Here is an 11,732-nt window from a genome sequence, read left to right as displayed (position 1 = left end):
AGGCGGGTGGGTTTAGAAATCGGACTGTTGGGACTAAATCGAGGCAGAGAGTTTGTAAAGATACCCCACTGAGAGTGTTAAAAGAGTAAGAGTACATGTACTGGAGGCATAAGAGTGAACAGGGTTACTGTGAGTACATATTTGAATGGAATATATCGTCATGAAACAGTCCTTGAGATAAATCGGGAGTGACCTCTCTCTAAAACGACAACTCAACGAAGGTCGTCATCTTCAAAAGCAGCAACTCTGAGTTCTTCAGCACGCATTGTGATGTCTTTCCTGAGACAGGCTAGTCTCTCCATGATTTGAAAGCAACATGTATTAGACATCCAACTTTATAAAGCCTAGAATACTGCTTTCTAGCTACGTGTATGCAACTCCAATGTTTGGCAATATTGATGTGGATCAACCTTTAAGCGGAGAATATTCTTGAAAGGTCCACTTTGCGGAAATATTGCTCCATTGTATCCAATTCTGGTGGCGTTTTCAACTAAATCTTGTTTAGTTCATGGTTCAAGCAACATCCATCGCTCGACGGAGCACGCTTACCTGGCTTGGGTGAACGATGGTCGCGTCATCTCTACCTTCATACCCAAACTCTTCGAAATAAAGAAAACCCTCGTCAATTTCGAGTTTTAAATCGGGCGGCAAGAATTCATTTGCCTCGTCACGAGGTACCACCACCAATTCGGACTTGGTCTTGGAGGCGCTTTGAAAAGCTCCCACCATTTCTCGCAGTGTTGCCCACTCTCTGTAGGCAATGAGATTTTTGCCCGGTTCTTCTTGGACCAGAGCTTTGACGAATGGTCCGGTGTCTTCTTCTGCGGCGATCCACGGGAGCTTGACGTCGGGAGCCATCGTAGTAGTGAATTGGGCGGTTCCGTCCGCAATCTGAGATATGTCAGCACTTTCTTACTTTTTCTACATTTGATTGGCTGCCTCGGATAACTTGCCTTTCGAGGCATAAAGCTTGGACTATCCACAAAAGTGCTCAAGAATAGACCTGCTTGGAAGAGGCTAGTTTTCGCCCATAGTTCTTGATGCTTGTCTTCAATATAGGCAGACGCGCGCGCTTTGAAGTCAAAATGATAGACATGAGTGTACTTTTCTCTGGACCATTTGGCTACATTGGAGAGAGTAGACAGAATGAACCTCTCCAAGCCGGGCACTTGAGAAGCGGCGTCAATTGCATTCTTTAACTGCTGGAATTCTGTTTCTCCCGCCAGCAGGTTGAGCGGCTTCTCCCCGGTGCCTTTCTCTTGTTGAGCAAGAGCGCCGTATATCCCCCAAAAGTCGCTCACGACGAAAATAGCGTTGGCATCTCGAAAAGCGACTGAGAGGCTGGAAACATCATCCATGTCGGCTTGGACAACTTCGACACCGCGAGCGGACAGTGCCTTGGCTTTTGCGCTGGAAGGATTTCGAGTAAGCCCTCTAACCCGCCATGCCGCGTCTTTCAGAAAAGTGTCGACAACAGAGCTGCCTTGATTTCCAGTCGCACCGAGAACCACGATAAGTTTTTGGTCGGCCATGATGACTTGGGGTGTCTGGAGGAAAGGATCTGCGCTTGTTTCGCCTCTAGTTATGTTTTTCTTCTCTAAGATGTAAAGCCGCTGAACGGTTCAAGTTCCATTGCTCTGAGAATCGTATATTTATATTCCACCTTCTTTAGCTTCATGGAGACTATATGGCCATGTTTACTCCATAAATCCTTTATAACTCTTGAGTCACGATGTATGGGTTACTAAGTGAAGAGTTTGATGAAGAGCTGGCGTAACGGGTTGTAAATCATCATTTATAATCTCTCTAGATTAATAATAAGGGGTCCAAAATTGGAAATCCTGAACAGATATGTGACGAAATTTTCCGATGGTCACAACAAAGTACATCTTTTCGAGCGATTTGCGCTGTTGGGCGTGCTTGAAGCCTTGAGCTCTCGAGTATCTTGTTGCGGAGAGAAGTGGAGCTGCGGATTTGCAGCCCGCAGTTCCCGGCTTGGGTTATGGCTTATGTAAAGTCCGCCGTAGAGATTGCCATAGCTTAGGACTGTTGAAATATATGATCGATTTGGCTTACTTCCCTACTAGGCTGGTCGGGCAAAGAGCCCCTCTTTATACTAATTACATTTAGTCCCCTGTTATTCGGCTTTTACAGATACCTTGATGGCTACTGCCCCTTTTCAGCAAGGACAAAGCTGGAGGCCAAATTTCAAGAGGTTTAGTTAGCATTGGCCGGAATATACAGTATGCTATGCACCGTTTACTGTTTCTTCAGAGCGGCTTCATTGTTCTTGACCACATGAATGTATAGTATTACAAGCCGAGTCCTGGTGTTGGCAACCCAAGGCCTATGCTCTTGAGTGAGCAGAAGTTTTATACCAATTTGGTATATATTTCTAATCACACTTTTCATACTATCTCTCTGACATGCCATTGGTTAGAAATAGTTGTACTTTACTATTTGTAGTGATTCACTTGCCCCCCCTTGCCACCCCAGTACATAATTGGGTGGTGTCTTTTGGAAGCACTTGGTAGCCATGTCTACTGGCCTCCATTCATTGTTATCCTTGGCTTCCCTATCGGCACCATAGTCAAGCAACAGCTGTGCTACCGATGCGTTCCCACACAGGGCAACCCAGTGCAGCGGCATCCGCCCTCTACTCGTCTGGTGTAGTCCAAACAATAGTCATGCGTGCCCCGGCTCGTGCTGAGCCTCCAATGCCTGCATGTACCTTCGCAGGCTAGAAATGGAAACCTGAGAAATGGCGTGGCGGCGAAGCTACCTAGGTACTTTACAGCTGGATCCTGATGTGATGCTGGTACATTTTCTGAAGCAGCACTGGGGACTTTCTGAGTTTGGTTGGATGGTCCGGCCATTGAACTTGCACAGCCATAATTCGGGAGGCGTAAGCCACCATTGTCTGTACATGTACCTACATGCAGGTACCAGACCCCACAGCAGACTAATGGGCGGTGGGTTGAGAATCGGAGTGGTGGGGCCAAATCGCGGGAATGCCGATCAGGTACCCCACTCAAGGTCTAGTGTCAAAGGGTACATGTACCAGTTCTAGAGGCATCAGAGTGGTTGGTGGCGGGCAAACAACATGCTAGCGACTCTCTCACTTAATGGGCCATTCGGCATGATGCACATTCACAACGTCTACAGGAATATCAATGTGGATAAGGGCAAGCTGGCTCTGGGACGCCCAGGATCATTCTCCGAAAAGAGCTTCACATCTTCCGTCTCTCGGAATATCTGCAGATGAGCATGATTTCCGACCACGCCATAAACTACGACACAAAGCACATCCAAGAAATCCAAGCGGCGAGGCCTAGGGCACTCCAACGTAATCCATCTGCCCATCCATTTGCCAGACTTGACATCTTGGAGCCTAAGAAGTTTGAAATACTACGACAATCTCAAGACGCGAAGGGAGTGTACCATGCTGCTTCACTGCAGGACTGGTTATATTGGCTTACGGTCGTATCTCAACCGGTTCGACAAAGAAAAGCCCACCACTTGTCCTTATTGCGAAGATGGCCCGCATACTATACAACATCTTTTCATGTCTTGCGAAGGTGGGGAAGAGAGGAGAAACAGCATAGCGGAGGCCCGAAGAATATTATATTCCGAGGTCGGCGACGAAGACTATAATTTCTCTTCTATTTTTCAAGAGCATCCCGACAAGGCCGTCAAGTTTTCACTTGCTATATTCGGCATCCCCTAATTCTGCAAGGATAATTGGGATGCCGGAAAGAAACAGTCACGGGGGGGGGGGGGGACGGGAACGCGGCGCAACCGGAGGCTTCGAGCACCAACGGTAGAACATGGCCGCCTCCAAATGCGGCATCATCGGCTGCCTAGCCCCTCGAGGACAATCATTCGACTGGCAACAAGCCGCCAAGCTTTAGGAAGAGAAAAAGACGACCTCGTGCCAGGAGAAGGAGGAAAACACCGTGCCAGGAAATCGACGGACAACCGTGCTCGGGCTCACGGTGATGGTGCATCCTTGAAAGCCCCGAACGGACGAGAATCTGGCACTGCAAGAACTTGTGCTAAGCAGCCATCGCCCGGGGTGAAGCGCGCCTCCGCCTGTATTAGTGACACACCTTCATGGCCTCAGAAAAGGCAGAGGGTTGCTATGCAAGTGGCCGGCACGACGGGGAATGGCATTGGGCATTCAGCATCAACATAGGTAACCAGCGGCTAAAGCGAGCTCACGCCGTCGCCGACTGGCTGATACGGCCATGGAAAAGAAACCTGGAATGCAAAAGAGTCGACGTACCGAGGCAATGTGCGATGGCCGTGAAAGCGACCTTGTTCCATCAGTGCATTACTTCTCGCCCTACCTACCCATGTATATAACAGACCGAGGTACTAGGTAGTACTGATACATATAGTTACTAATTGAGTTGCATTTATTTCCATACTGTCTTGTCGCTCTCCTGGGTACGGAGGATAAACTGCCTAAAAGGAACCTGTCGCAAAAGAACCTTCATGTGTGGTAAGTAAGTACTCCTTATACTTGACCTCGTCATATGCTCCTCCTGCTAACTGGCATCAAGCAGCCTTTAATAAGCCAGCTGGTCTAAGTGCCCACGTATACATAGCTGTATACATCTTGCGAACCTTTTCAGGCTGCTTTGTCGGCTCTTTTGATGATCTTCTTGATGCCTTTGCCTAGCTTGGGGTTCTTGGTGCCCTTCAGCTGGTTCAGCTTGTGCTTTGCTTCGCCTAGCTTCGGTCTTTCCTTCTTTGGAGCTTCCGATTGCAGGTCTGCAATCTTGTTGATTGTGGATTTGGTTGTTCGTTCAGCCATCTTGCTGTATGTTCGTAAGCTTATGCCATTTCCGCATCCTTCTTCTAACTGCTGATTCTATATTTGAAGCAGGTTGCGATCGGGTTGCGGCTATTGCGTAAGTTGTTCAATAGATTCATATGGTGGATATGCCAACGCGCGTACTAAGTTGGGAGCTTTTGCAAGGGTCGTCTCTTTTGATGTGAGTGTTAATTGTTCCTTTAACCTGGATAATGTCAGAAACCTTAATTGATCCTCTGTACAACAGTAATGAAGCGAATTTGCTAACAGCCTTGTCTGAGCGCAGCAAGAAGAAGTGGTTAGGCAAGAAGATTATCTACAGACGCATTCGGAGCGACTGCTAACTTGGCTGAACAATCCAGGGTGCGTTGTCTTGTTGTGCGGTCTTTTGGTAAGTAAATGACGATTCGGATTTCCATAGTGACCAGCTTCTTTCTAACTTTCTCTGCGCGGATCTTGAAAGTGTTGCGTGCGCAATTCATCTTCAGGGTAATTATCGGCCACCAGCACATCAGTAATGAGGCAGTTGCTAACGGGTTACAGCAGGATTGTTGCTGCCTTTTATAACCTGACGGAAGGATGCAAGTATGCCACAGCACGATGAAAACTCGAAACAACATCACTAATAGATTTCCGAAGCAGGCCTATCTGGTCTGGTTGAGTCATTGAACTATAAGTCGCGGGGCTTGAAGTGTAAGTATGTGTACACCTCGGAAGTGTATGGGTTGTTGGATATGCTGCTGACGTTTGGTGTTTCATACCTATTAAGCAGTTGCGTTGTGCTTGAACCTTGTTGTTCGGGCCGTTTTGCGCACGTATGTACGTCCGTTTTGCCCATCCTGTTCGTGAAAGAAACACAACATGTACTGATGTGTCTCTTTGAAATTAGTTTGAGTTTGGTCTTGAACCTTGATGCAGGTAGCCCATACTTTGCTACGGACAAAAAGAAATCATCAAATGGCTAATCTGTTTCTCTTCTAGCAGCGGCCATACTTTGTGGCCTGAATCTTCGAGGTTTGACTTGGTCGGCTGTGGCCGATCGGGTTGGGCTACGGATTGATTCTGGATTTTGAACCAAAGGCTGGGGCGTAGCCTTCCTCTGACCTAGCTATTGCAGCTTTACTGACCCTCTTGATAATAAATATAACCTCTATAAAGTGGCGGACACCCCCCGCCCAATTTCTTGGCCCCCCATTGCACTTGTGATTGCTTCTTTCCAAGCCCTCCAAAAGTCATCCAAATCTTGTCTCTGGTGATGAAGCCCGCAAACGGATCTAGATACCTCATGTAGGGTAGGTACCTAGTACTGGGAACCTGTATCCGTAGGCTTCAGTTCGTTCCTGCCCTTGGCCCCACATTTCTAACTCCCTCGCTCCTGCCGCGTGAGTCAGCTCCGGGATTTTCCCAAAACTCTATTTCATCCATCTGCCCAGGTGCTCCTTCCCACAAATCTACATAAACAAGCGCCTGCCCCCCCACCTCTCCCAGCTTCTCCCTCCCCTCGAATTCTCCGACACCCTCAAATATTACACACAAATCCTCACCACTCTATTCATTTAATAGCCGGCCAATTTATTGTCAGGCTGTCATTTTTGCAATTTATCAATCTAGGGAACGGCTGAGCAATACGTCACCATCCGTCATCCATCATCCATCATCCATCATGTCTTCAACATTTTCATTCCTTCACCTCCCACCGGAGGTTCGGAATAGGATCTATGCGCATTATGTCACTGTCAAGGGGGGCTATGTCTTCAACTTTGAGTCGGGCAAACTGGTGGCTGCCAGTGGCGACGGGAAGACGCAGCCAATCGACCAGGCCTTGAAATTCACATGCAGGCAAGTCGCGGAAGAAATGAGAGGATTGGATCTCGTATCAAACCGTATCACTTTCTCAACTGGATACTCTGACAATTGGCGCATTGGTGCAGCCGCCTTTCATCACAACATGGCCAACATAAACCTCGAGGCCTATCACTGGCTTCAGGGACCAGCAGCAGAAGAGAGCGGAGATGAAGAAGGAGATGGGGGCGAAGGCGAAAGCGAAGACCAAGATGGCAGCCTGTATCAGGGCCAAGATGAAGACGAGAACGAAGACGCGAACGAGGATGAGGATGAGAGCGAAGAGGATGATGAGGAAGAGGATGAGAACGATGAACCTCAACTCTTGCCAGGATTTACAACCACGATAGCTAACGAAGTGGCAAAGCGATATCCAAAATTTAAGCCAATTTTGGACGGTATTCTGGAAGGTCATAATATTGTGGACATGGACGATTACTTTGGTATAGTGCCGTCATATAAACGACAAGCAACTCTTTATACACTTGAACTTCAAGTCAAGCATAATTCCACGCCGGAGCACTGGCTTGGAGCTCCGACCCATTCTCCCGAGGAAATATTGGCCTTGTCCAGGGAGTATCAACCATGGCGCTGTTGCCTGACAGGGGATGAGATTCGAGAGCTCAATGTTGGGGCTATTTCTAGTAGGTAGTCCGCCTCATACTGGAAGTTCCCTCATACGACAAAAGATGGAGAGCAGCAATACACTCAAGGAAAATACCGCTACTCGGCAGCAGCCCTCGCCATAAGGTTTCTCTCCAGGCTACCACCTCCATTACGAATGTGTTTGCGAAATATACGTCTGAATGAGAATGCAGTGAGTGTGGCTTATCCGGAATGCCATGCTCAAGGCCTTATTGAGTTTGTATCGAGAATCCGATGCTACATGTCGAAAGACGGCTCGACTTGTGGAGAAATGTTTTCCAATCGCCATCTAGTGAAATGGCAAATCTCACGTTCACGTTCGAAGGTCGGTTGGCATGGAGCACTAGCGGTTACGATGGCAGAGGACAGGGACTGTGGTCTTTGGTACTCACAGACAGTATTGCTCTTTGGGTGACAGAGGCGTTGGCTCTTATTCCGCTGGGCATGCCTGAAAAATCTTACACATTAGTTCTAGATGGAGGAGATGTGCCACAGCAGTGCTCAGATATCTTCCAAACAATAGTCCAACGAGATGCGGCCTGGCAAACCGCCTGGGAAATGATCACGTCCGACACCTTCTCGGAAGAATCCTTCTTCACCAAGAGGGCCCACCATTGCTGTAAGGACTCAAGTTTCTCACATGAAGTATTTTCGTTCTTGGCTAACAAATTCAAAACAGACAGATTCGAGGGATTTCCCGATGCAGTTAACGAGATGGTGAATAGCCCATCAGGCTTTATTCAATGTACATTTGACACGGGACCAGCGGTTTGGAACGCTGAAGTTGAATTCGGGAAATATCGTCACTTTAGTCTGGAAGACTCGCATAATCTCCCCATCGCCAATCAAGTGTTTTTCCAGCCTCAGGATCCGCTACCAGGCTGGATTGATCTTCATATCGAGAACATTCTACCCGAATTCTTCACCGATCAGCACCTGATTCAAGTAGATGACACAAGCGAATGGCTTATTCACGAACTGAAGGGTGCGTGGGACGACGGTTACGAAGACCAGAAGAAGCAGAAGGAAGAGAAGAAACAGGAGATTGCAAAGGCGAAGAATGAAAGAACGAATTGAGAAATGGAAAGATTGTCTCGTGGTTTCTCCTTTTTTGACATAAACTAGAGTCTACATAGAATGGCGTTCCGTGGTTGGAAAAGATGGACAGGGTGGATATGAAGATATGCTTCAGGTCTTGCATAATTCACGGTGGCGTGATGGAACGGGTGAATCTAGTAACAGGAAAGAAAAAGTCGCAGACTAAAACTTGTAGTATAATTGAATGCAAATACGCCCTATTGTATTGGCTGCCTAGTTCTCTTGAACCCCCTTTCCACCGTTCCGTCATCCATCATTCCTATGCCCGTGGTTGGCGTGTAGAGAGGGACTTTCTAATGGAGGGCAATCGCCTATTTATTGAGGCACTTGGTGGCAAGCGCGTTGATGGTGGTGGCCAAGACCGCCGCATCCTCCTTGGCAACGGTATAGGTGCAGTTCGACTTGTTACCACCAGGAATAATCTCAATGTGGTAGTCTCCGTCCGAGTCGGTAGTATAGCTGTACTGGTAGGAAGTGCTAGTACTGCTGCTGCTGCTGCTGCTGTTATTGTTGTCGTTATGGTGATTATCGCTAGTGATGTTAATGACCTGGGGATCACGCCTGTCACAGGAGCGGCTGCCAATAAAGCTGCCAAGGATACAGGCGGCAGTGTCAAAAATGTCACCAATGATGTTGCCATTGCCGTTGCGAGGAGGGTCAAAGAGGCCGTTGACTGCCATTTGGGCCTGCTCCATGATCTGGGCTTGCTCCATGATCTGAGCCTGGCCGGCTTGCTCAGCTTGTTCCTTGATAAATGTCAGCACGGTTGAATAATACTTCAACAGATTGCATATTGGGCCATGGACGTCTAGTCCCCACCGAACAACCTACCATTGGGACAGCAAAGCCGGTAGCGGCAAGGAGAGAAAGGATGGTGGCGCCAGCAGTCTTCATTTTGGACAAGGTAGTATCTCGGAAATAAGAAAGTTGATAGCAAGGTAGGTGGCTTTGTAGGCTCTGAAGTAGGAGTGATGATTGGCGTCTGTATGAGTTTGAGAGAAGCTAGGTGAAATTGATGGCTTTTATACTTTTTGCACCTATCAATGCGTAGCCACCTGTATTCTCTCTGGGTGGGTTGTGATTTAACATGCTAAGGGATGTATAGGCCCCTGATTTCATCCAAGGTATATCATTTTTGTCTTGGATATGGGGCGTGTTAAATACATCTTAGACATCCAAGTCAGGCGTGTGGGTGGTTAATCATTGTAGTGTGACTCATCACTGCCAAATTGCTCTGCATAGAGTCCACCAGCGGAATCCGTGCTTATGGATCATGGTCTAAAATATCTTGTTTTGCAGGTACTGAAGATGATCCTAATAGCCTCCACTCCTCCCTTGGCCAAACTAGGCAATCACATTCCGCCTTTGGTCCCGATAATTTGGTGCCAAGGCAAGGGATGCAATATGGAGCAGCCACTCACATATGTGCTCTGTCCTTTGTCCGAGACGGTGTCACTCCAGCTCGGTAGGTAAATCCAAGGCTAGGGCAAGCAAGTAGCAACGTCATATTATAAATGCTTGCTCCATGAATATATATTTCCCATGGCTTGCAACTGGTTAGAACTCGATTGATATATCCCATACCTACGATGATGAGCTCGTAGAGATGCTTCGTTTCATCTTTGATGCCTGTTATGTCCTCAAAAGCAGCAGGAGGCTATGGTATGCACTCCTTGACTAGGATGCATAGCCAAGTTAAACCGAGGCTTGTATCTGTCCTTTGGGAATCCTCTCCATACCACCGGCTGCTTTTTATCATCATTCCTCATGCTTAAGCTGATGATGTTGGTGGATGAAAAAAAAATGTCCAATAAATTGTGGCCAAAGACATGTTAGCCAGGACAAACTGCACCTAGCGTAAGCTTAAAAGCGCAACATAAAGAGTAAAGGGAATTTGATATTCGCAGTATGACGCTTCAGCGAAGTCCCGCGCTGCTTGACTAACAATACATACTAGTAGGTAATCTACTATATGTAGATACGGGCCATATGGGTTTAAGAATTGTAGTGTCACGCAAGTCCCCTACAATGGGCCCCATATCGTCTCGCACTTGTCCCACAGAGCGTCCCTTGAATTACAGTGTGTGACTCAGCTGGGCCCGTCGATGTCCTCAAAAGAGGCCGTTTGGTGAGGTTACAGACTATGGGCATGGGACTTCTTAGACACTGTTCCCAAGGGTTGGTCCTACGTGAGACATGAAGACAAATCGAACATTCCGTCTCCTGACGTCTTCCGCCGTATTCGACGTATTGTTGCATGCCGTGTACACCATTTCCGCCTGGCCAAGGCCCCTGGCCTCACCAGGATCTGTAAGTCCTAGCATCTTCAGCATCTTTTTCGGAAGTCTTCTGTCTCTCGCTTACTCCTCGTCGGAATCAGCTGCAGAAACAGGGCCGTTCCGCTGACGTTGCATACTTGGTGACACAATAAAATCATCGCCCGGCGTTTTTCCAAGGAATATATTGGTGCATTCCTGCTTGGAGATTGAGGAGATGAGTGTAAAAGCATAGCGTACCTCCACGGCGCTCTTGAGGCCTCCTTCTTCAGGGGCCTTGATCTCCTCACATCCTGCCTCCCAGGCCCAGTGTGCGCCATCAGGAACTGCAGACCACTTCTTCTCCAGATCTTCGTACTCGGGGTAACCTGGAATGAGCTCAGTTCCTGGCTCTTGTGGGAGTACAATCTCTCCAAGATACCAATCCGAAGCAACGGCATAATCGTTGACCGACATTGACTGAACGATACTATGGCGCCAATCTTCTGATTTCTGGTTGGCCAAAGCCTAGTTTAGACGCTCGTGCGCATACACGGCGTATAAGAAGAGTATAGACAGTGACTTCGGTGCCGACACTTGACTCGAAAGAAAGAATGTGCGGCTGTGACTCCCATCGAAAGGCTGGATGTTGTCTCACCGGATGGTGATGATGTCGAAATCGGAAAGTAGAAATAGGGTAGAAGAAGCAATTCCTGATCCTTGGTTAATTGATAGCCATGGCAAATTTGTATTGAAACACGTACCGCATGAGATAATGGAGAAAACAGTTTCAAGAGAAGAGCGGGTGAATATAAAAGGAGCAAACCTGACAAGAAGAGGAAACGTGCAAGCCGGTGATGCTTTACCAATGGTGATGAGAGAAGGATAAACGTAGGAGGAAGAAAAGAGAGCAATAAAATTATAGTTGAATCGAGGCTTGCACACAAACGACAAGGTATCAAGGCATCAAGAGTAAGGTATTAACTAGCAAATGCAAAGTGGTTAGCATCTAATGACAGAGTGCAGCTAAAGCAAAACGCCCTTTATATAAGAAAGCAATCGTCAACTCCAAT

The 11,732-nt window shown here is 47.6% G+C and overlaps 3 protein-coding genes across 3 annotated transcripts; 1 reads left to right on the top strand and 2 right to left on the bottom strand.

The window, feature by feature from the left end:
* Window positions 1-412: 412 nt before the first annotated feature.
* Window positions 413-1,532, bottom strand: M431DRAFT_97358 (hypothetical protein; the record flags this gene model as incomplete). Its single annotated transcript, XM_024924925.1, has 3 exons — window positions 413-490; window positions 550-911; window positions 950-1,532. The coding sequence occupies 3 exons, from the start codon at window positions 1,530-1,532 to the stop codon at window positions 413-415; spliced, it is 1,023 nt and encodes a 340-aa protein (XP_024769235.1).
* A 4,950-nt stretch (window positions 1,533-6,482) lies between these two features.
* On the top strand, window positions 6,483-8,383 carry M431DRAFT_9844 (hypothetical protein; the record flags this gene model as incomplete). The annotated part of the gene is made up of 3 exons (XM_024925049.1): window positions 6,483-7,305; window positions 7,632-7,925; window positions 7,986-8,383. 3 exons carry the CDS (start codon window positions 6,483-6,485, stop codon window positions 8,381-8,383), a joined length of 1,515 nt encoding a protein of 504 aa, XP_024769234.1.
* A 332-nt stretch (window positions 8,384-8,715) lies between these two features.
* Window positions 8,716-9,298, bottom strand: M431DRAFT_486558 (hypothetical protein; the record flags this gene model as incomplete). The annotated part of the gene is made up of 2 exons (XM_024916396.1): window positions 8,716-9,150; window positions 9,236-9,298. The coding sequence occupies 2 exons, from the start codon at window positions 9,296-9,298 to the stop codon at window positions 8,716-8,718; spliced, it is 498 nt and encodes a 165-aa protein (XP_024769233.1).
* Window positions 9,299-11,732: the final 2,434 nt, after the last annotated feature.

Source organism: Trichoderma harzianum, assembly GCF_003025095.1.
Source record: "Trichoderma harzianum CBS 226.95 unplaced genomic scaffold M431scaffold_17, whole genome shotgun sequence".
Classification (NCBI taxonomy): domain Eukaryota; kingdom Fungi; phylum Ascomycota; class Sordariomycetes; order Hypocreales; family Hypocreaceae; genus Trichoderma; species Trichoderma harzianum.
Note: the sequence above shows the minus strand (reverse complement) of the source record. Positions and strands in the feature narration are given on the sequence as shown.